Raw genomic sequence first — 22,660 nt, 5'->3', positions numbered from 1 at the left:
GAGTTCTGTTGCTGCTCGGCGCCCCCTTTAGCCGGGACCCGGGCGGAGGCAGGCTGAGCGGACCGCTGAGCGGTTTCCGATGCATCGGCAGCGGGGTGTCGAGCCCGTACCTTTGCAAAGTACTCCCGGCTCTTTGCAGCCGTCTCAGCCGCCTCCGCCGCGGTAAGCAGGCCCTGGCCCGCCAGGAAGGTTGCATTGGCCGCCTAAGCCCAATACTCACTGTCTTCGGCCTTTTCTGCTTCTCTTTTCTCCAGGCGAACCTTCTCGTTATGGGCCGCAACGACCCACCCCCACTCCACACCGCACCACCGCAAGAACGAACATAATGCCGCCTTAAAAAACGGCAATTGAGGCAACGTTATAAACGGGAAATTCATAAACCCGATCACTCGGGCCGCCTTCTCTTCTGTGTTGCTCCCACCCGGAGCACCGAAACCAAAAGGGGGACTACGCACCAAAGATGTTAGCAGCTGTCCATCCAGTAGCGAGCGTGTGCCAATTGTTAGGGCAAATTGTTGGTTCAAAACATATGTAGAGTATAGCAAGCCGGGTCGAGGCACGGTTACTGGTCACCGAGAGCTCATGTCAACCAGTAAGATGTATCCGGCTCAGTCCAGCTGTAAAGCGTCTTCAGCAAGCGGATGTGCCCATGGATGTTGGAACGTTGTTCTCTTCAAATATGATCCGATGTGAAAACGTGACGGGATGTATTGAGGCGTTTGGGCGTCTTCTAAAGCAGAGCACACAGTCGAGTGTGATATGAGGAGTGTTCTTGACAGGCCGTCCTCACCAAACAGCCATGATGTCGTACGAGAAGCTGTCGCATCAGGCGTATGGAATCAATTCTTGAGGGTAATGCTGCATTTCCAGCTTTCGATATCCAGTAAGACGGCGACGATGATGGGTCGAACAGGCTGATGCTAGGGTGCTGAGGGAATGACATACAACTGGGCCGAAGCGGCCAGCACCAAGCAGGCAACAACCAGCAAAAAATCGTTCATTTTCCTGCTATACTCATGTCAGTTTCATGACGAACTCACCGGACTCAGACGAGAGACAAGGTTAGATGAGACTTACCGGAGAGAGAGATTGGTTTGGTTATTAGGGGCTATGCGATGTATCGCCTACTCTCGCGAGGGACGATTGAGGGTCGCTGGGCGAGGTGAGTTGAACAACTGAAAGTCTTGATCGAAGTGGTGTTGCAATCCGGAGCAGAAACAAGACGAGCAGGATGAATTCATTCATTATCTGCAGCGCTGTCCCACCGTCCCAGACTGCGCACGCACTGCCATGATGTCAGGAAAATCCGCCAACCAGCTCCCATCCCGTAGCCACTAATCCTATCTCATCTCTCGATAGCGCATCTTCGTATGTTGATAAACCATTTCATGCCATCCACTAATATTCTTGCTTCCCCTGAAGTGCAGACTAGCACCCACATGTTCCGCACCCATTTCTAGCTTCACGAGCGAGGTGCCCATAGAGTAAAGAAAGGCCAGGTAGATTCGCGGATACTGGCAGTGATGTTGATCGAAAATTCGTGTACACTGACGAGGCCGTTTGACGCGGCAACAAGATCGACAAGGTACGGGCCGAGGATTAAACCTTGAACAGCATTTCCGCGACGCGTTGGTGGTGAGAAAGGCTGAGGAGTACACCAGCTGTCAGTGTTGAGTGAGAGGTGCGAAGATCGAGACCTATTTGGTCAGGCTCGATCTGGACTTTTGTGCCTGCCACTTTAGAAACATCGTGAACATTAACGAGGACGCCAGGTATGGATAGGTATTGGCAAATCCTTGCTCTATGATCCTTGGGACCAAGCCCAGTTTGGGTTGCAAAGATATCGAAGCTGGGTTGATTTCTGTGCTGCGGGAGCACGCCAGATACGGATGAATGTAAGAAGTGCAAAGGCCAGACCTATTTGGTCAGGCGCCATCTGAACTTATCTGAACTTTTTCAACCTCCAAGCCACACGGGTTGTGAATACTGAAGAGGACCCCAGGTGTGAACGGCAGTACCTGAATCCCCTGAGACTGGATGAGATCTCATCTAGTCTCGAGTTCAAACGATGCAAAATACCGAATCTGGCGACACTGGCATGCTTTGGGAAGACGGCAGGCAAAATCGATGTGCTAATATCGCTGACGATTCAAAATGCGTCTGACAGTATTCTGAGAACTGAATGTATGCCTGTTCCGATCTGGCGTCTTCTTCGACGCTCGCCACTGGTATTGGATTGGGCATACGAGAAGTTTTCCAGAACTCAGGGTCGGATAGGCCCCAGCAATTCTGGCAGAGCTTTTTGAAACCTGTCCCTGTTCTGACGTGCTCCCGAAGCAGAAAAAACTCATTCGAGTCCATACTCAGAGCAGGCCGGATCTCAGCTCAGATTCCGCTGGGGTCAACTCATCTTGGTACAGCTTGTCATATCTGGCGGTCTTCGAAAGCACATAGAATTGCCTAAAATCGAGCTTCGGAAATACCTAAGTCTCAGGCTATGTTGTAAACTGCCTCAGCTATTAGCACACTGGTTCGTACCTAGCGGCCCTTCGGAGCACATCCGTGTCACCCAGATACGAGACTTTGGAGAGTTGAAGACGGCTGAATCTTCGGCTACCGTGTTGAATCCAGTGCCTGCACATTATGCAACAATCTGGTTGGGCCTTGCAACACAAAGATGCTAGGGCCCTTCGCTGGATCAGCTTAGCCTATCGATCGGCCATCAATCAAGAGGTAGAGTGGGGTTGCAGGGCTTGCGGAGCTGTTAAAACACCCAAGGAGTATCACTATCGGCCTCGAGGCATTGTTGAGCATCCATGCGCGATGTTGAGCTGCATTATACTTGTGTCGTGTGCTGGCACTTGATGAAATCGGAGTGGTCGGTGGGGGCTCGGGAGCTGAGGGATACAGAGTTTCGTTCAGGCACAGGCGTCGGAAGCTGCTGTGACACTATCGCGTGCCGTATTCGATCCGGGCCTGGCGGCCACCCAGCACTTCGACTCACCAATCTCTGAGCTGGAAATACGATACTCGCAACAAAACCCGCAGCTCGCTGAGGACTTCTTAGCAGAGACATTGAGACCCTGCCTTTTAGTTCTCTCAGCAATCGTCACTCTGTCAAACGGACCTTAAGCAGCCTCATGGTTGGCAGTCCTTGGTATACTTTTCGTGCCTTTGCCTGGTGGGACGCTGTGCACACGGAATGTCGTCCTTCTGTATCGTAAAACTAGCTAGATTCCGATTCCATTCTGAATCTCAATTCAAGCATATCGGATCGAGCACCTCACCAGACTGAAGTACGCTTCCTCGCGCAAATTGTTGACCCAGTGGTCATAAGCCGCGAGCGTGCCGCCCTCCTGGAGTGTCACGAGTACTTGTAGAATACATTCGTGTGAAAGATCTCTTTCTGCAGCTGTCATCCTCGATATCTTCTTGCGACAACGTGCTCGTTCCCACTATGGTAGACCACCGCGTAGGGGCTCATACACTGGTGTCGTTGTTGTTTCTTGAATGCCCGTGAAGAGATGCCAGCGCCTACAGCGACGCTTAGTGCAAGCGAGGACATATTGTTCTGGGCCTGTGCGTTTCAATGTCTCGAATATTCGGGCCCAACTGCTTGTGAGGTTCGGATCAATTAGAAGAGTAGTTAATGGCGATTTGTTGAGCAGATTGCCGGTGGCTGAAGCGACTGCGATATCACCACCCCGCATTCGATTCACGGGTCAACCCTGGTGCTGTGAATTGTGCTCGTAGCAGCAATTCTTTCGGTCCATCACCAACCTTTTGGGTTGGTACACCGCGGCGGAGCATAGATCATAGCAGGCCAGGCCGGCGGGTGCCCGCCGCAGCTCAAAATCCACATTCCCACGCAGCATGCTGCTTTATCCCACACGATCCCATCTGATTCTTTCCAGTGAGGCTTTATCTTTCTCTTCTCGTCCATGAAGTCATAGCATTCCCGGCTCATGATACAGCAATGTTCTGTTCGAGGTGAAACAGTCATATTCCGATCTTCTGTCGTATTTGACGTGAGTAGAGCAGTCAATTCGCCACTGATTGGGCTGGAAGCACGTCCTCAAGAGAGATTGGTGTGGAAGTGGAGTGGGTCTAGAGGGAATTAGTATTGTGCACGTAGGGCTGTAGGAGGTTACCAAGGCCTCACCCTTCGTATCTTCAGGCACTCTCTATAACGCTGCTTATCTCCACCGGCCAACACGGTGCAGATCTCTGGATCGCCGAAAAAATCGACGCCACCGTCGTCTCTACCATTCAATAGAACACCTGCGTCGGGCTCCAAGTATACTGTGTCTGACTGGCCCCAAGTATATGGATGAAAGCAATTGTTCTGAGGCCAGTAGCAGGGTTGATCTGGCCATAGTTGGTCGCAATGCATGTCTCGCAATGGCGGGGTACCCGCAGCTGACAGCTTCAGATAAGTGGACAGAAGGCTCATCAGGACAGCGAGCTGCATCTTTGTCTAGCCGTAGTGTGGGAGCTGCGAAAGCTGTTGCAAATCTTGAACATAAATACAGTGGAATAGACAGCAGGACCTCGAGATGTGGTTGAAGTGTATTGAAGTTGAGAAAAGCCGCTTTCAATTGGCATTTTGAAATTGTGTGCTGGTCCTGAAGATTTGCATCTATGGCAAATATTGGTTCCAAGTTGTAGCACACAACCAGATACTAAAACCACCGCTCGTCAGGTCTCAATCACTAAGCATCCAACACTGTACCAACAATGGACAAGATATTGGACCAGAGGGCTTCCGATGAACCTTGTTTGGGATGAGCAGGTTTTGGGCAGCCCTGCTGTGGGAGAGACGCCCCTATCTGGATTCGCAGCATTGTGGCAGCTGAGAGGCAATGCGGCGCCGGGTAGCTTCGTCGGACATCAAAGACAATGGATAGAGCAACCGGACCTACTACCAGCGTCGAACGAGCTATCAAATAACGTCGTTTGTTTCATATGAGAGAATGTTGGCCACACTGATAGGTTTGAGCAAGTTATGAGGAAGGAGCGACCAAGATTACCCCCTAGTATCGCCTCATCATGCAATCTTGATCACGTGATCCAGAGAGCTGCTTGGTACGAGTCAACATGCCTTCAACAGCGACATCCCGATCGTTGGATGTGGTGTCCCTCTTTGCACCACTCTCAACTTCTCTATCGATTGTTCGAGGCATGACAGCCCTGGCGCGTGCCTCTGTTTAGAACCTTGGTGTCTGAAATTGGCCATCTTCTTGCAGAATGCCTATGCAATGATGCCAACTCCTGAGTCAACTCTCGAGTCAACTCTGACTCTTGAGTTGAGAGTTGAGTATTTCCCTTAAAAAGTCGACTCTTGAGTTGGTCTTGGCGTATTTTCTAGATGGCGTCAAAGGGTATTCAGGTTGCCAATGTACGGTATTGCTCCACTTCATACTTAACATAGCAAGCGTGGTCGGGCAGTATGTGTGCCAAGGCTAACTCAAGAGTTGACTCTAACTCATGAGTTGCAACAAAGCAACTCAAGAGTCAATTCTAACTCAAGAGTTGGCATCATTGTGCCTATGCCTCTACACCAGCTTCCAGGCCGCCGCACGAACTTCTAGATCATAGCCCTACGACACCATCCTTACGACTACTGTATTCACTCCAACTTATCCAGTAGCTCTTGTTGCCTTGCTAAGATGCCTGGCATCTTTCGGCCTCCAAACGGTATCATGCCTCCGCCCGGATTATCAACGTGGCCGGATGTACGCACAACTGAAGGGGATTGGCGTGCCCCCAGAACACGATTGTACAGTAATTTTGACCCCTGGCAGATTACGGATTGATCATGCCTGATCTCCAGATATCGATAGATATTCTTCGAGTAATTGCTCTTTACATGGTACTGGCGTGCCCCCCAAGGACTACAGTGAGCCGCCAGCTTGATATTGCGCGCGGAGCATGCGAACGTGCATACAGCTCGCCTCGCATTTGGTCCTTCAAAGCGTGTACATGAAATCCGGCCTCTTGTCTCCAAGCTGATCGATCTCCTCCTCGCTCTTGCCTTCAACCAGATGGTCAAGCTTACCTTGAATCCTCCTCTTGTTCTCCATTCTGAGACCGATATGCTGTACCAGGCTACCGCCGAACAAGAACAAGGCTTCGTACACGATGCAGACGGCGTGACCAGGGATGAAGCGCGGTGAGTCAGCTTGGCGGTAGATGTTGCTTGCAACGATTCCTAGTAGATAACAATTAGCACAACCCCGAGAAGCAATCACACAGCGGGTCAAAGTACGTACCGTTCAGGTTACCCCAACCAATGATGAAACCCAGCGCCACACCCTTTGCGTAAACACCTTCGAAGTTGTTTGCGGCCCAAGTAATCGTGTTGGGTATGCAAGGGTAGATGCCGAGTGCGCCAATGAAGACTCCGGCGTATTGGACGTTAGGATTGTCGGTAGATATCAGCATCACAAAGCCCGCTACCCCGAAGAGCGCCATGAACATGTTGATAATACCTAGAGTGCGTCAGTGGCAATACAGGTGCTCTGACGGATCAAGCTTACCTCGCTTTTGTGTTTTGTCTGCAATCCAGCCAACGAATACGGTCACAACTGCGGCCACGGCATACGGTGGAACCGTGAGAAGCTGTGCACGAGTGTTGGTGTACCCTAGGTTCTTGATGATGGTTGGAATGAACAGACTGAAAGCGTAGAGCACACCATCACAACCCATGTATATGATCATGCCAGTGTATGTCTTCCAGTCTTTGACAACCTGCCACACGAATGACGCCTTGAAATCTTCGTGCTTGGAACTGCCTTGTTTGTCCACGGCTAGTCGTCGAAGCACTCTTCGGCGCTCGTCGTCGGTCAGGAACTTCGCCTCGTCTGGGAAGTCGTGGACCATCCAGAAGGATGCGATACCAACGAGGATGGTGGCAAGACCTTCAAGGATGAAAATCCATGCCCAGCCCGGCTTGCCTCCGATTCCGTCCATCTTCGCGATTGCTGCTGCGAGGAGGCCACCGAATGATCCTGCTAGGGCGGCTGCGGAGAAGAAAATGGCAGAACGGATACCAAACTCGCTTCGCTTGTACCTGCGTCTTTCTTAGTGATCTGTCACGATGCCACTGCCCGTCTACTTACCAGCAAGAGAGGTAGAATTGAACACCAGGGAAGAGCCCTGTTTCACATATATCAGTAAGATTGTACTGGGAAAAGTGACATGGTGAAGGGTGCTGAGCACATAGCGGCCTGACGGTCAAGCAGAAACGCATTGTACAGTGTGTTTCAGTTACGGATGCTTCATGTGGCGCTTGTCGCTCTGGTCCACCTGTAGCAGGTTGAGGAAGACTCACCTGCCTCGGTCAGGCCAAGGAAGAAACGGCTCGTAACTAGGCCTCCGAAATCGTGAACCAATCCCATAGTCGTCATACAAATCGCCCACAAAATCATGATAATGGGTAGGAAAATTGAGGGTTTCATCCATTTAAGTAAGATCTGAGTCAACGGCTCGACCAAGGCGTATGTAATAAAGAAGACAGTGAGAGTAATATTATACTTCGACACAGTGAGCTCGACACGTCCGCTTGATAGTGGTCAGCATACCTGGTTGTTGGTCATGTGTAAATCTGTCTGAAGTCCTTCGATCTTTGCATTTCCTATATTCGTTCGATCGAGGAATGAAATCAGGTATAGCAGACACAGCCATGGAATGAGGTAGAGGTCCACCTTCCACATAACCTTTCGGTCCTGCATCGCTTGTTAACCACGTCGACACAGCGACTGCGATCTCACTTACAAGCTTGCGGCGCTCCTCCTCAGAGAGGCCTTCGTCTGGGTCGGGCACCTTGTGGAGCACGCCGAGCGGATCTTCTTTGAGGTTGGGCTTCTCGTTCAGTGATGGTGAGCGGTCGCTGCCGGTTGCGCCATCGTGGGTGGCTGTCGGCTTTTCTGCCATCTTGACTCAATCTAGAGGCACAATCAAAGGGAAGAAAATAGGAACCGCAAGCTGAAGATTTTGTAAGCTTAAGGAAACATGTCAATGCAGTTGGATTCTGCGCGAAATTCAGACATGGGAAACAATAAGCACGATGAGTAATGGGAGCATCACATTGGGAGTGCTGGCGCGCACGGTCTTGCCGTTCTGTCCGGAAGGAGAGCCGCATACGTCGTTGCACCAGGTTGTATCTTCGGCGCCTTCTCTATCGAGCTTAGAAGAATCTCAACCCCAGTAAGCGAAGGAAGGTCGACGAAAGGGAAGCTCAGGAAGTACGCTTATGGTACAAGAAACGACAAGCTCTGGCCTTGGCGGTTCAAGGTTCAGCCGCTCGGTTGTTGTTCAAACCCTGGGGATTTGTTGGGGAAATCTTGGCTTACGTTGTTCATCGAAGATGTTAACGCGCACGACCCGCAGAGCCAGGCTGTTTCTGCTTCTTTCGAGCATCTGCGGCATTTCGAGGCAGTTTCATAAGCGCTTTCAGAGTGTGCGGTGTTAGATATTTCTCCTCTCGTGCAACGCGGTATGTGACGATTCCCGCAGAGCTTGGTGAAGCCGGATCAACAGCCTTGAGGCGAGGCGTTGCAGGTGTAACACTTCTTGTTCTGCACTCGTGCATTATAACCTGGTTAACGGTCGAATGCACTGCAAAGAGCAATTGGAGTGAAACGTGCAAGAACACGACTAATACAGCACCATTAATCCACGATACATCCATGGACGTTGTTGCCTGAAAGAAGAGAAGATGGTTTACCATCAATCTGGTGCTTGCCAGTTTGAACATGACGAATATGCTAGACACGCAACCTGAGCAGACTTCGTGATACTCATCTTTTATCACCTCGACGAGTCATAGGAACTGTCAGACAAGGGGCGGCCTTCAGTGTCTGCTATGCAAAGAACAGCTTCTTCTGCTTCCTGTCACCGTCGCTTACCATGGTTGCTTTCCTCTTCATTCCAGCAGCACTACTTGGCCTAGCAGGAGGTCTTTCATCGTCTTCTGGTGGACCTCCGGCTTCAGCGACGGCATCTCGAATCGTATTTCGGCTGAGACATAAGTCAATATGCTCGTTAAAGTCTTTATCGTTCGCAGATTGGGCAACGCCGCAGATGGGACAATCCCAGGTGTCATCTTTAGAGTTCTGTTTTGCAAGCTGAGGCTTATCAGGTGTGTTGGGTGCACTGCCATATTTGTAGCGTCCGAATGGTTCATGCCAGTCTGCTGTGGAGAGGTCTTGGGTCTGTGGTTTCGGGTGACCTAAGACGTCCGTGCCAGGAAATGGCGAGTTAAAGGTATGGTCTGCGGTGTGGTCCATTTGATGTCCCTGCTCCTGCTCCTGACTCCAATGTTTGAGTTCTTCGAATTCTGCTTGTCGTTCATTTCGTGCTGCATTCTCAAACTCTTCATCCGGCCAGGTTTCCCATTCGTCTTCATGATCGCGGGGGGCACCGTTCGATTTTCTGCCTCTCTTTGCATTGGCGAAGAAACTGTCGACGTCGGCCTTCCTTGTGCTAAGCAGGGAGGTGCACCTGAGACCCATGAGTCGGAGTCTCATGTTTGGAATCTCCTTCTCGAGCTTCGTAAGCATTGGAAGTGAGTAATTGTATAGGTCATCAGCGCGCAGTATCGCCTTGGGTGGTATAACCTGCCTGGTGTACACCTCGTAGGTATGTAACTTGATCTTTAGACATAGGGTTCGTCCTTTGACCTCAACCCTTTTCATGTCCTTCTCCAGCTCCTCCGCGATATGGCGTAGCTTAGATCGTAGCTCTGTTTTACTGCTCATCTCACGGAAGGTGCTTTCTGTGCCTACGCTTTTCCGCTCGTGATCTTCGGCTGGCTGCACATCGGTCCTGCCTAGTCCGAGGTACGTCTGCAGCAGAAATTGGTTCGTCTTCTCACCAAACAATCTGTTCAGGTATGCACGATGTTCGTAGATATCTCCACATGTTCTGACTCCAATGGCGTCAAGCTCACGCTCAAGTACCCTGCCGACCCCGTTGACTTTTCGTACAGGCAGGTCACGCATGAACGCCATGACCGCAACACGATCATTTGGCACACGGAATTGGCCATTCGGTTTGTTCTTGTTGGAACATATCTTTGCAATCTTAGCATTGGGCGCGATACCAGCCGAGATGGTGATCTTGCATCTTTCGTGGACCTCGTTTTGAAGCTGTACAATGGCGTCCTCCGGACCAAGCTGATGATCGTCGCAATAATTTGTGACGTTTAGGTATGCTTCGTCTATGCTAGAACTCTCAAACTGAGGATCGTATTCTGCCAAGACCGCTCGAACCTCTTTTGCCTTTGCTGTATACTTGTCAAAGTTCAACGGCAAGCAGATCAGCTGCGGGCACAACTTCTTTGCCACAAAACCGGCCATGGCACTCCTGCAGCCATATTTTCGTGCCTCATAATTGCATGTAGTGAGCACACCTTGACCCACAGCCATAGGAACAGTTTTGAGTTCTGGCCGGTCAATCTCCTCAACAGCAGCATAGAAGGCATCACAGTCAATATGCACGACATACTGAGACAAGTCTCTTGATAATTCTAGCTCTGTAATGTAGGCATCTGCTCTTCTCAAATCTTGTTTTAGGTCCAGCTTCTCGAGCTGAGCTTTGAGCTTTAGGATTCGATCGATCTTTACTGTCAGATTTTTGTCCTTGGCCTCTTCATTGTTGAAGTATTTTGAGCCCTTTGATGCCTCGTAGATGATCTCTGCGACTTTCTTTTGATCAACGCCAGTCTGGCCTGCCTTTGTGAGAGATGGACCTAAAAGATGGTGTTTGAGAGAATGATGCTGAGACGGTGTCGGAGCGTTCTTCGCAGCCTCAATGGCCTCGTCGAGACTCTGACCATCGACTGTTACGGCTGAGCTCGATGGTGCAGGGTCTGGTTGTGCTGATGCGGGAGGGGCATCTGGTGAGCCCTCTGACTCTGGATGGTGTTCATCCTCCTCTGTCATCCCATTGAACCTGATGACACCAACAGCTGATCAGGCTCAAAGCCAACATGCGCACGGGGAGATGGTGATACAGGCCTATTGTATTCACGTATCCTAAATCCGTGTTGTGGTGTGCAAACGCGACTTTTGTTGGACGCGTTGGAGAGGCAGGCCCCTAAGCGTGGTCAGCACGCTAAGATAATTGTAAGACGACATCACCCGCGGCAAACAGCGCCAGTGGTTTGCGGGCTTTTCAGGGTGCACTGGCCCCCAGTAGCTTTGCATCTCGCGGAGCATTTCCATCGAGTGAACGTGGCGCTAAGCACCACAAGTCTCGGAGTTCGTGTTTATCGATTGTTTTGTTTGACGTCTCGATCCACAACTTTGCAGGGAACTCCTGACTTGCGTCCGCTGCTGTAGGTTTGGTTACGTCTTGATTCATGATTGCGAGCAGAAAGTGAAGGCGACAATAATGCTATCGGCTGCCGCAGACAACAGCTTTGGCAATAACAACAATCGTGCCTTCAGTGGACCATCGACGAGCTGAAGGCTGAGGACATCGATGACTTGGAGGAGCTGACCAGCCGGACTCGTCATGCCACTCGACAACAGACCACGAACCACGACGAAGCCTCTGACACCTGCTCTGAGCTCAAACCTTCGTACTCGACCTGCGCATGGGCTCACCCCTCGCCTGGCTGGAGCAACGCCGACAACTCCAGCTTCTGCTCCCCAGCGCAGTCTGCGACAACAAACACTCTCGCCTGACAGAATCGAAGAAGCACGCCCACTATCCCTCAACAGCAATGTCACCCCGCGCTCTGGTGCCAGGGTCCACCGGTTCGATACTGAGTCTCCTTCTACTCCCGATACAACTGCAAGAACGAAATCGGTGGTAGCAGGCGATATAGTGGACGCGCAGGCCGAGAACTATGGACTGGGCATATCAAGTCCTGGCACACCAACATATTCACGCCCAAGATCAACAGATCAGCTGTCGCTGCTGCCAACTGCTAATGGCAGACGTATATCTGGCGGAAGTAATGCTTCTTCTGTCAAGGACGAATCGAAGTTCTTCCGGGCTGATGATGTGAAGATAACTTCTGCTACTTCTAGAGCTGGTGGAACAAGACCGAAGTCAACCTACAATGTTCGAGCGCCCAGTCCTCGGCTGTCTCCGAAGAAGCTGAGGCCAGATAGCAACGAGAGACTTGACGAAAGATTCTCTTATGCGAAAAGTGCCACCAGTCAGCAGGCTACACGTGCTTCCAAGCCCTCGCTTACCCAGAAGCTGTCCTATGTCTCAAGCGCTGCCATATCCACGCGATCACTGCCAATTCAATCCCAAGATCCTACGAGCACAGCACCTTCACCTACCACCGAATCAATGAGCACACTCCGTCAGATAGCGCCGGCTCAATCTACAAGGCAAAGAGCCTCATCAGATGCTCACTCAACAGTCAGCTCGACTCTTGATCGGCGGCGCAGCAGCTCTTTAAACATCAAGCCTGTAGTGGTTGCGCCAAGGCAACACCGGAAAACTCTCAGTACGAGCTCTTCAGCGAACTCTCCTGTGAACACCAACTTTCCTATCGAAACAATGCAACCACCCAATAACGACTTGCCAGAAGCTGGTGCTGACAATGCCTGTCATGTGCTGCCTAGTACAGCCGCAATATCTCCAGGCAGCTCGAGCCCCAGATCAACAAGCCTAGCTTCTACCAACACTGCAATAACGTCTTTGTCACAAGAAATCACAAAGTTCGCCAATCAAACACCGAAACAATCGCAGCAGCAACCGCGACACACTCGCGGTTCGTCAGAGACGACAGCATTGCATCCTGTAACAAAAGAGCAGCTCGAAGCCGCTAACAACGCCCGTCGAGAACGAAAGGTGCTTGATCTCGAAATCTCCAACTCGTCTCTACTGGCCATCAACAAGACCCTCGAGAAGGAAATGAGAAAGCAAAACGCTGAACTGAGAAGATTTCGCCGACTATCCAGATCAGGCAGATTATCCCTCACACCATCCTACAGAATCGTCTCCGGCGCATCGATGTCAACTCTCGCCACGCTCGAGGAAGCAGAACAGGACGGAACGCAGGTTCCTCCATCGCCCAACAGCAGTAACACGGGCAGTTACGATGAAGACGATGGATTCCTTTCCGACGACGACGGCAGCTCCTTCACAGAATCTTCGGACAAGATGCGCCGGAGAGCTCGCGACGAGAAGAGATTGATGCAAGACCTGCAAAGGCATCAGCAACTCCTCCTCGACAGCCAGAAGCTCACACAATCAATACAGCGTTGTCTCAACTGCACCGACGAACTCATCAAAGACGGCAACAAAGCGCTAGCCTACCAAGTCGAAGAGACAGAAGTACAACTCGGCGGCCGAGTACTCAACCATGATGATGACGAAGCCCTATCGGAAGTCGACTTCAACGAATATCGAGAAGGCATGTCAAACTCTGAATCACGGCAAGGTTTACTCAGTCCCAGCATCACGAAGAACGAGCTGGAAGAAGCCGCGATGTGGGTTAATGGACTACAGAGCCTAGACGGTCTGAATGAGACTGTGGCTGGCATAGAAAGGATGCTGCCCGAGATTGCTACCACGCAAAGTCCGAGTCCGACTGGCGACCTTAGCCCTGTGCTTCAGCCAGGGAAGTGAGGCGGTCTTGCGATCAGAGACACGATCTAACGAGTTATGACATTTGGCAGCGAGCTCAAGTGAAAGGGATGGAACTTTAGTGATTGGTAAGGCGCTCTTGGAGTAAGATGCCTTCGTGGCTGCTGGCTTGAATTCTCTTTGCTTTTGATACTTCTTGCTCGAGATACCCATATTCTGCTCACATGTAGAACAAGATTATTTTAGTGTACAGACCAACAACGATAATCGATACATCGCTTGCTGCAATTCGAGATTTTGAGTTTCGATAATGTTCTGCATCACTACGTTTGGACTTATCATATGGAGTCGTCATCATACTCTATGTGGAACTTATCCCAAGAGCAAACCTCCGAAGCGTTGCCTGCACGCAACACAGCGCACATACATGGTATCCAATGTAAATTTCACAACAGCGTCTACAGTGACCTGTCACACATTTCGCACCATAGGTACATATTAAACAGGCTCGTTAGGAATTATTACTTTGTTCCGTTATGGGCTCCTGACGTTGAAGTCTGTACAAATCTAGTCAGTAGGCATAGCCCGGGGATGAGCGTCTATCACCGTGACTATCCTTAGGTACTTCGATATTTTGACATACGGTGGCTCGACGCTATTGTGAAAATTACGGTACATTGGTCACCTTGTATTCAACTCCTTCACCAGGTCCTAGCTTCTCTTCACAACACACATACCGCTTGCTACCTACCGAGGTAGTCGCTACGCGAATACTTGATACCGTCGACATCGCACATAAATATCCCCGGATTACTAACGCGTAGCAACGCTCCCAAGCACTTGCACAGACCAGTAAATAAATATCGCCGATCAAAACCAAAAAGCAGTAAATAAGAAGAAACACCAGAGCATAGAACAACACTTTCACGCCGTGTAAGTCTTAAGGGAGGTTTCCTCATCATCTCATTATTCATGGCTATTGCGTCGACTGCCACTCGGCCTTCACCTCCGTACAGCCATCTTCTCAAAGCGACTTCCGCCAGGACCCCTACCACCTCCATCACACTCATAACCATCCCTCATCATCCACTAGCCCATCACCCTCACAAATACAACCCCTTCTGCCAAAACGCACACCGCGGGTTACTAGTCGGATCCCTCCCCACCCTAATATCCGGCGTAACACTCGTCCCCTCAACATGATAATTAAACACCATCTCCGTCGCATTATCCCCCTGCATCGGGAAGTTGGGAACAGCACCACTCGCACTGCTTAATCCAGGGCGATTCGGACTCCCCGTCATCGCGAAATTGGTGATGTATGTCTGCATCGCGTTCGCGACGGGCGCGTATAGACTCTGGGTTAGGTTACTGCCTTGGCCCTGGTAGAATGTGCTGAGGATATCGAGGCCGTGGGTGGCGGGGCTGTGGGGGTGTTAGTAAAGGTGTAACAGGAAGGGAAACTGGGGAAGGGAAAGGGGGAAGGTGCTGAACACAACGCCTAGCGGTCGAGCAGAAACGCATTGCAGAATGTGTTTCTGACATCGATGCTTGAGGGGGGTTTATCGCTTGGTCAAGCCATAACGAATAATTTAGGAAAACTCACGGAACGGCGAACTCGTAATTATATGTTTTGTTACCGTATGCACGGGCAAGGTAATTCGTGTTGCAGGTGAAGATCTGTTCTGTGATTAGGTCGATAGTGCGGTCGATGTCGGATGTCCAGGGGTACGTGCCGTCGTAAACGGGCGGGTATAGGACCTGCAGGATGTAGTTGATGACGGGTTGTTGAATGGCGGGGAAGCTCGTCTTGAGGAACGCGGCGAGTTCTTCATCGGTTCTGACGAATGGGGGTGTGAAGCCCGGGCCTTCGTTGGTGTTGTGGCCTGCCATGATCTGGATGTTCTTGGCGTAGGAGGTGTTTGTTAGGAGCGCGAGACCAGGCTGAGTGGGGACGAAGATCCCGTCGACGACGGGACCGAAGCTGTAGCTGCCGTATTGGGAGTTGTAGACCGTGAGGAGGTTTGCGCCTACGACGGCGGTGGATGAGGAATTGCGGGCTTCGGCGAGGGTTGAGACGTTGAGGTTCCGGAGGAAGGTCATGGTTACGTTTTCTTGTGGGTATTGGCTGCTGACTGGGAGCCAACCTGGGGATTGTGGGATTGCGCGCTGGAAGGATACGGGCTTCTGGCCACCGTAGGCTGTGATTTGGTGCATAATGCTTCCGCCTCCGGCTGATTCACCCATTAGTGTTACCTGGTTTGGGTCGCCACCGAAGAGGTGGATGTTGGACTTGACCCATTCTATGGCGAGACGCTGGTCGTAGAGAGCGGCGTTGGAGACGCCACCTTGTTGTTGGAAGGACGGGCCGGAGAGCCAGCCTAGTGCGCCGAGGCGGTAGTTCATTGCTACGTAGATGATTCCTTGGCCGCCGTTGGCCATGGAGGCGTTGATTAGGCCGGAGGGGTTATAGACACCACCTTGTTGTTTGGAGCCTGCGACGTAGCCGCCGCCGTAGATCCTGGCGTGTATTAGTGGCGTGGTGAGGAAGAGGTGCAGGAGACGTACCAAACTAGAACTGGCGCACCTCCCATGCCGGTTTGTCTCTTGCGCATGTTGTTTGCATTGTCGAATATCTTCTTCGGTACTACTACGTCCAGGAAAAGACAGTCCTCTGTCTCTTGGGGGCTAGGCATGTATGGAGCTGCGGTGGCCGCTGCCGCGCTCGCGGCAGCCACAGCTGCTGTGTAGTTGAAGCTCGAGGCATTGCCTGCCGCAAAGGCACGCGTGAATGCATTGCCAATTGCTGACCAGCCTGGAAGTGCTTGAGGGCAGATGGGGCTGAAGCTGCCATTTTGCACTACTGGGTTTCGTCCTGTCGGAGGAACCGGTGCTGCAAACCGTAGATCACCTACGGGAGGCTGAGCAAATCTGATGTTGTTGAAGCTGTACGTTTGAGATACGTTCTGCAAAAGTGAGTTTCAGGTTCCTCCTCGAGGCTCTTTCGCTGCTTACGTTGTAAGTTATGGCTTGATGGGTCTCATAGCCAAGATCCACCTGAGGTAACGATTGTGATGCTGCATTAGCGACCAACAAAGCAGAAACGGCAGCATTGAAGATGCTCTTCATCCTGACGGTGGGTTGGGCAACGACAAACAACGTGGAGAGTTCGCACAAAGAAGGCCCTCACCTCTAGATCAAATATCTGGGGATTCGTACCTGACAGTCTGCAGCAAAAGAGCTCAGGTGGGGGTTAAGCGTTGTGTCATTGGCGTGTAGTCCGATATTCCACTACTGTAAGCATCTGGGGAAGCAAACTCTACCTGCTCAAGCATTTCCAAATGATGGTGGACGAATCATCAATCGACAAATATGCTCTGGTGGAGCGGGCTAGATGCAGGTCTACTCGTGGCTGCAGCGAGTGCTGCCAGAGACCGCGTTGAAGCCTCGGTTTATTTGCTCGATGGCTGTTATTTGACGGCCTTTTTCAGTTGCGCAAAGCACATGTGAACCTCTTTGCTGGTGGATTGCGGTGGTGAAGTCATACTATCTCGGCTCGGTAGCATTTTGTGGCGCCCCGCGGGGATCGTGCGTCTGGACCTTCCCGCAAAGTGCACGCGAACAAATGAGGGTGAGTCAACATACGGAGCTCCCACCCGGAAGAGGATCAAGATCGCACGTGCAAAAGAGCACTGTCGCGAAAGCGAGACTATCTTGGCCTATGTAACAAACTATCTCTGAGGAGCTCAATAATACTTGTCTTCTATGGTGTGCACAGAAGTCAGGGCTTTCAACTTGCGGGTAAGAGTATACTCGTACTCGTCTTTGTGTAAGGCGACCTTCTGGAGTCACTTCGGTACAGGCTAGCCAACACGCTGTGGCGGGTTGTCTTCTTGTTCTGTCAATGGGAAGAGGTACACTCAAATCGCATGCTAGAGCTACTCGAGAGGACGAGTATTCTTGCACTCCTCATTCGCGAGTTGGAAGCCCTGACAGCGGTAAAGGGTCGGGAGCTTGCCATGAAGATGTCGATACGAGTGCACTTCAGATACAAGTAGGGCAGTAGCCTGAGTAGATGACTTTCTTCACTTTGACGCTAGAGTCGAACCGAGGCTGACACTAAAGGCTACTACTCCGTACAAGTCGCGCACCTGGTCAAAGATCCCAACCTGTGCGGTGTACTTGTAGTTGATATGAGATCTAGATTGCCTGGACAGTCTGGCAGCAGCCTGCAAACAAAGTCAGCGCTCTAGAAAATTAAGTGAAATATATGGTCTGCGAAATTATGTTTGCTTGGGCTTGATCGCATGTAGGTGGGTGTCATACAGGCGGGAACAATGTAGATATTGCCCAAGCTTAACGAAAGTTTTTGATATCAGCACTTCTTCGGCACAACAACAGCTAGTAAGAAGCATGAGTTGCAATTTGACATCCGTGCTTTGATTGGTTGGAGGAAGACGAGCCTTGTGGGAACGAGCTCAAGGGGGTATCACGAATGTGCATTAGAAACATATATACAGCAAGGCTTGCCGCGGACGCTGTGGGATCGAAGTTGTCAGAGCTCTTCGTGAGCTGCTGATTTTATCGCCGAACCGTTGCCCTCGAAGTTCTCTCTCAGCTTGCCCCAATTTGAAGGCTTGAGGTCTTCGATTAGAAGGTCAAATCGCGCGCCAAAGATCCATGCGACGAATATCTAGGAGCGTCAGTTTCCAGGTCTCCCACGACTTCAGAGCAACATACCATTGTGCCAAACACGACAATCATCAAGCCGGCCACCATACAGAACAGGTAGAAAGTGTCCCACCATGCTTCATCACTCTGCACATCCTTCTTCTTCTCGACGGCGCCAAGGCCGACCTTCTTCTGCAATTCGCCCTTTGCAACGATCTCCTGTACATTGGCCGAGGGAAAGATCGATTCGATGAATTGCTCAATCTTCCCACAGGCAATGCTGATCTTGAGGAAGTTGGGATCCTGTGGTACATTCTTCCGCCTTATTATCCTAATATATTTTCTGAATACTTCGCAGACGACCTGGAGATTTTGTGTCGACTGCATCATGAGTTCGCATGCTTCTCCTTTCGTAATCTTGATATTTCTCTCAAACATCTTTGGATTTCTGAAGCATAACGCTAACGTTGCGATAGCCATAGATTGCGGGATAGCGCAGAAGTTGAAGACACTCTGTTCTCGAAGACCCGCGAGGTAGAACAAGCATTCGTCGGCATGATCGAGAGCGTTGAGGACCATATCGGAGCTGCAATTCAGAGCGAGTTCTCGATTCTCAGGTTTCAGCAAGTCACCAAAATCGTCGACATGCTTGGACCATATCTCTCTCGGCCAGAACTTCCGGTTGTCGTCGAAGTCTTCTTTGATGTCTCGAATGATGTTCGTTTTTTGTAGGAACAGTCCCATGGAGACTTGCAAATGTGGTCTGTCAAGCAGAGCAGGGTTACCAAACTTGCTCTCGACGAACATGCTTGTCAAGCCTTCTCCGACCAGGCCGGCAACATAGTAGCAGTACAGGTCGTACTCCTTGATCTTATCGACGCCCTTCTCGTTGAACTCTGCGTTCAAGCAATAGTCGGCCATGCCATTACCCATTCTCTTGGTGATGTCTGCTATTATGTCTTTGTATGCCTGCTTCATCTCCTTGAACTCTTTTACAACGCAGTCAAAGTTGACCAGCAGTTCTCTATCCTTCTCCTCGGGTCTGTTCTCTGTGTAGTTCCAGCCATCGACCTCGAGGTAGGTATGGAAATTTCTGAGAGTCGGTTCCTTCTTTTTGGCGGATATTGAGGTATCGTCTTCGATCGTATCAAGACCTCTGAGCACAAGATAGAACAGACATACTGGCATCAGCAGTTCTGGATGTAACTCTTGTATGACAGCCGCGAAACTTCTGCTCGTCAGGTTCAGGTACTGGAAGCATTTTTTCTGGTTTGCGGTCTCTTTTGATTCATCGCGTTCATGGACAGGATTGTGCCATGTCTTCCATTGAATAATCGACCGCAACTCCTGGACATGTATCAGGTAGTATAAAATGCTAGATGCGGAGGGCATGTTTGCAACAGCGCAACAATGCCAGGTTTTCCTCTTAAATTGGGATTCACTGCATAGATTGATAAGGTAAGTCAGAAGTAAGTTACTTGCTTAGAGTCGCATTGTGTCGAGCGCACGAGGAAGCAATAACCCACAACAAACACCACAACTTTTGACACCGAAATCTGCACTGTTTATCAAGCCTGCTGCCAACCTGGGCACGACTCGGAACAGAGCAAGGTTGTGGAGGTCAGGAACGCTAGGGCAGGATTTACCAGTGGCCTCATTGAACAAGATTGGCTTCCAGAAGCCGGAGGTGGCACAGCAGCCATCGGCACGTTGCTCGTGGGGGCTTGCTGTTTGTGCGCACGAGAACGGCAGGTGTAGCGATGACGTTGCAGAGCATGACACGGGCGAACTGCGGAAGGTGCGTTGCGTATTCACGAGAAGTTTTGGCAGTTGCAGCCTGGCTATCATGTGTCAACAAGGCAAATAGACCACATGCAGTGTCCTCACTAAACAGACTCCGTGTACTACGCTTCCATCTTCCATATCGTACAATATTCAGCTATAGACGAACCTCAGCTATATCTCTCCACCCAACTTATTCCCATATCTCAACTCCAAGAACGAACCCCAGTCGTATCCGTTCGTCAAGTGCGACATATTACTTGAGGCACGATGGTGGTAGACACCGAGTATTACGATGCGCTAGGCGTCAAGCCAACTGCCACAGATATTGAGATCAAGAAGGCTTATCGCAAACTTGCCATCACCACACATCCGGACAAGAATCCAGGTGACGAATCTGCGCATGAACGATTTCAGGCAATAGGTGAGGCCTACCAGATTCTGTCCAACAAAGACTCGAGGGCATTGTACGACAAGTATGGAAAGGAAAAGGCCATGCCCAATGAGGGCTTCGAGGACCCATCAGAATTCTTCAGCATGATCTTCGGTGGTGATGCCTTCGTAGACCTTATCGGGGAACTCTCATTGCTGAAGGATCTTACACATCAGATGGATCTGGCGCAGGAGGCGGAGCAAGAAGTTGATCTTGCAGCGCAGGCTGATGAGAAGCTTAACATTCATGACGGGCAGACAGCTGCCGGCACAACGCCCGCTGCTGCTGCATCAACATCAGCGGGTCACGCCGCAGGCACAAGTGGGACTACTGGCGCAACACCCATGCCTGCATCGGTGTCTACTGATGTTCCAGCGAGCAGTACAACATCAACAGGTGGTATGCCCCCTTCACAGTCATCAGTATCAGGCACCTCAACCCCCTCACAACAACGACCAAAATACTCCACCCAAGCGATGCTCATGGATAGATCCGAGGAGGAAGCCCGCATGGACGCTGCAGGCTTATCCCAAGAAGAGAAGGATCTGAAAAAGAAGCAAAAGAAGGGTGGTCTGACCGCAGAGCAGAGAGAAAAACTTGCAGCATACGAACGTGAAAGGCAGAAGAAGCGGGAAGAGCGAGTCGATACCCTGTCAAAGAAACTTCTTGATCGACTTTCTGTATGGACTGAGACCGACAAGGGACCAGAAGTCACCAAGGCTTTCCAAGAGAAGATACGCCTCGAGAGTGAGAACCTGAAGATGGAGTCGTTCGGTATTGAGATCCTGCATGCAGTTGGCTACACCTACGTCAGCAAAGCAACATCATTCCTCAAGTCACAAAAATTCCTGGGGATTTCAGGGTTCTTCTCTCGTCTGAAGGACAAGGGCCAGCTCGCCAAGGATACATGGGGTACCATATCAACGGCTATAGATGCGCAATTGACTATGGAAGAGATGGCCAAGCTTGAAGAGGCTGGCGGCGCAGACTGGACCGATGAAAAGAAAGCAGAGTACGAACGTCGAGTGACCGGCAAGATTCTGGCAGCTGCTTGGAAGGGAAGCAAATTTGAGATACAAGGTGTGCTGCGGGACGTCTGTGACAAGGTACTCAACGACAAGAGCGTCAAGCTCGAAAAGAGGATCGAGAGAGCGCACGCCATGGTATTATGCGGCACCATGTACCAGAAGGCTATGCGTGATCCAGACGAGGAAGGTGACTACATGGCCTTTGAGCAGCTGATGGCTGAAAGCATGAAAAAGAATGAGAAGAACGAAAAGAAGGATAAAAAGGACTCGAAAGAAGAAAAGGATAAAAAGGAGAAGCACGGCCATCATCCTTTCGCTGGAAGGCATTCGACGAGTAAAGAGACGGCATCGGCAGAAAAGGCAGGCGCTCCGTAGGATGGAGCTGACCCTAATCCCGCCGAGCAGGATGACGCTTCTTCAAACCAGGCGCACGCCGCGTCGAGTGATAAGGAATCGACGATGAAGACCAGTGGTATATTAACACCTCTTCCAGAGAAGCCAGAGGCTGTTCGCGAATTTATCTGAGGCCTAATCTGCTTTTGGTCGCAGGGACGAGACATGCTCGGTCTTTGCACGATTTGTGGTCCACTCACGGTCCGATCTCCTGGTCATAAGTGGTATTATATCGCTTGCACTATCGCGATAGTGCTCATACGCAAATCTCACAGCTCGAACTTTCTTGTGGCCTCGAATCGGGTGCAAATCGCACAGCGCATCAAAAGAAATTCGTGGCAGACATGTCTAGGCGCGGCTAGAAGCAGTCGTTGACACGACACTGGGGTTTGTGGCATTTTCCACGAACAGTCGTTCTTGGGTCGATAGAAAGCATTGAAGCAAGCATGTAGAAATTAGCGAGACTCAACCCTTCTCTTCAAGTCTCCATCATTCTCGTATGGTCTAATCACCTCTCTCCTGCGGCCATATACAGTAGTATCAATCTGGCCGCTGGCAGTATCACCAGGGGCACGCCAGTAGCCATTAAAAAGCGAACCCCCAGGAAAGTATATCTGTGTTGCGCTCGAATGAGACACCATAACACATTTATAGCCATCCTGGTTTCAAGTCTCTTGAGCACGCCCTCCATCATTACTTGTACAAACTTCTGACCGCATTGATGCCTCGCAAGGGCATCTCTAGTTCTCTGATCTATGTTGTTTCTCTATACGATTAACGACCATCTAGTTGACAA

At 50.8% G+C, this 22,660-nt stretch overlaps 6 protein-coding genes across 6 annotated transcripts; 2 read left to right on the top strand and 4 right to left on the bottom strand.

Annotated features, from left to right (window-relative positions):
• Positions 1–5,969: 5,969 nt before the first annotated feature.
• On the bottom strand, positions 5,970–7,935 carry PMZ80_004654 (uncharacterized protein; the record flags this gene model as incomplete). Its single annotated transcript, XM_064873078.1, has 5 exons — positions 5,970–6,211; positions 6,273–6,491; positions 6,540–7,072; positions 7,122–7,158; positions 7,584–7,935. The coding sequence occupies 5 exons, from the start codon at positions 7,933–7,935 to the stop codon at positions 5,970–5,972; spliced, it is 1,383 nt and encodes a 460-aa protein (XP_064731736.1).
• A 929-nt stretch (positions 7,936–8,864) lies between these two features.
• PMZ80_004653 (uncharacterized protein) lies at positions 8,865–10,946 on the bottom strand (the record flags this gene model as incomplete). The annotated part of the gene is made up of 1 exon (XM_064873077.1): positions 8,865–10,946. The coding sequence occupies one exon, from the start codon at positions 10,944–10,946 to the stop codon at positions 8,865–8,867; it is 2,082 nt and encodes a 693-aa protein (XP_064731735.1).
• A 574-nt stretch (positions 10,947–11,520) lies between these two features.
• On the top strand, positions 11,521–13,599 carry PMZ80_004652 (uncharacterized protein; the record flags this gene model as incomplete). The annotated part of the gene is made up of 1 exon (XM_064873076.1): positions 11,521–13,599. The coding sequence occupies one exon, from the start codon at positions 11,521–11,523 to the stop codon at positions 13,597–13,599; it is 2,079 nt and encodes a 692-aa protein (XP_064731734.1).
• Positions 13,600–14,660: 1,061 nt separating this feature from the next.
• On the bottom strand, positions 14,661–16,686 carry PMZ80_004651 (uncharacterized protein; the record flags this gene model as incomplete). The annotated part of the gene is made up of 4 exons (XM_064873075.1): positions 14,661–14,982; positions 15,164–16,078; positions 16,126–16,523; positions 16,573–16,686. 4 exons carry the CDS (start codon positions 16,684–16,686, stop codon positions 14,661–14,663), a joined length of 1,749 nt encoding a protein of 582 aa, XP_064731733.1.
• A 1,426-nt stretch (positions 16,687–18,112) lies between these two features.
• ERG9 (bifunctional farnesyl-diphosphate farnesyltransferase/squalene synthase) lies at positions 18,113–19,620 on the bottom strand (the record flags this gene model as incomplete). Its single annotated transcript, XM_064873074.1, has 2 exons — positions 18,113–18,250; positions 18,298–19,620. The coding sequence occupies 2 exons, from the start codon at positions 19,618–19,620 to the stop codon at positions 18,113–18,115; spliced, it is 1,461 nt and encodes a 486-aa protein (XP_064731732.1).
• Positions 19,621–20,280: 660 nt separating this feature from the next.
• On the top strand, positions 20,281–21,846 carry CAJ1 (DnaJ-like protein; the record flags this gene model as incomplete). Its single annotated transcript, XM_064873073.1, has 1 exon — positions 20,281–21,846. One exon carries the CDS (start codon positions 20,281–20,283, stop codon positions 21,844–21,846), a length of 1,566 nt encoding a protein of 521 aa, XP_064731731.1.
• Positions 21,847–22,660: the final 814 nt, after the last annotated feature.

This window comes from Knufia obscura (assembly GCF_036327395.1).
Source record: "Knufia obscura strain CCFEE 5817 isolate CBS 148926 chromosome Unknown scaffold_4, whole genome shotgun sequence".
In the NCBI taxonomy this organism is placed as follows: Eukaryota; Fungi; Ascomycota; class Eurotiomycetes; order Chaetothyriales; family Trichomeriaceae; genus Knufia; species Knufia obscura.
Note: the sequence above shows the minus strand (reverse complement) of the source record. Positions and strands in the feature narration are given on the sequence as shown.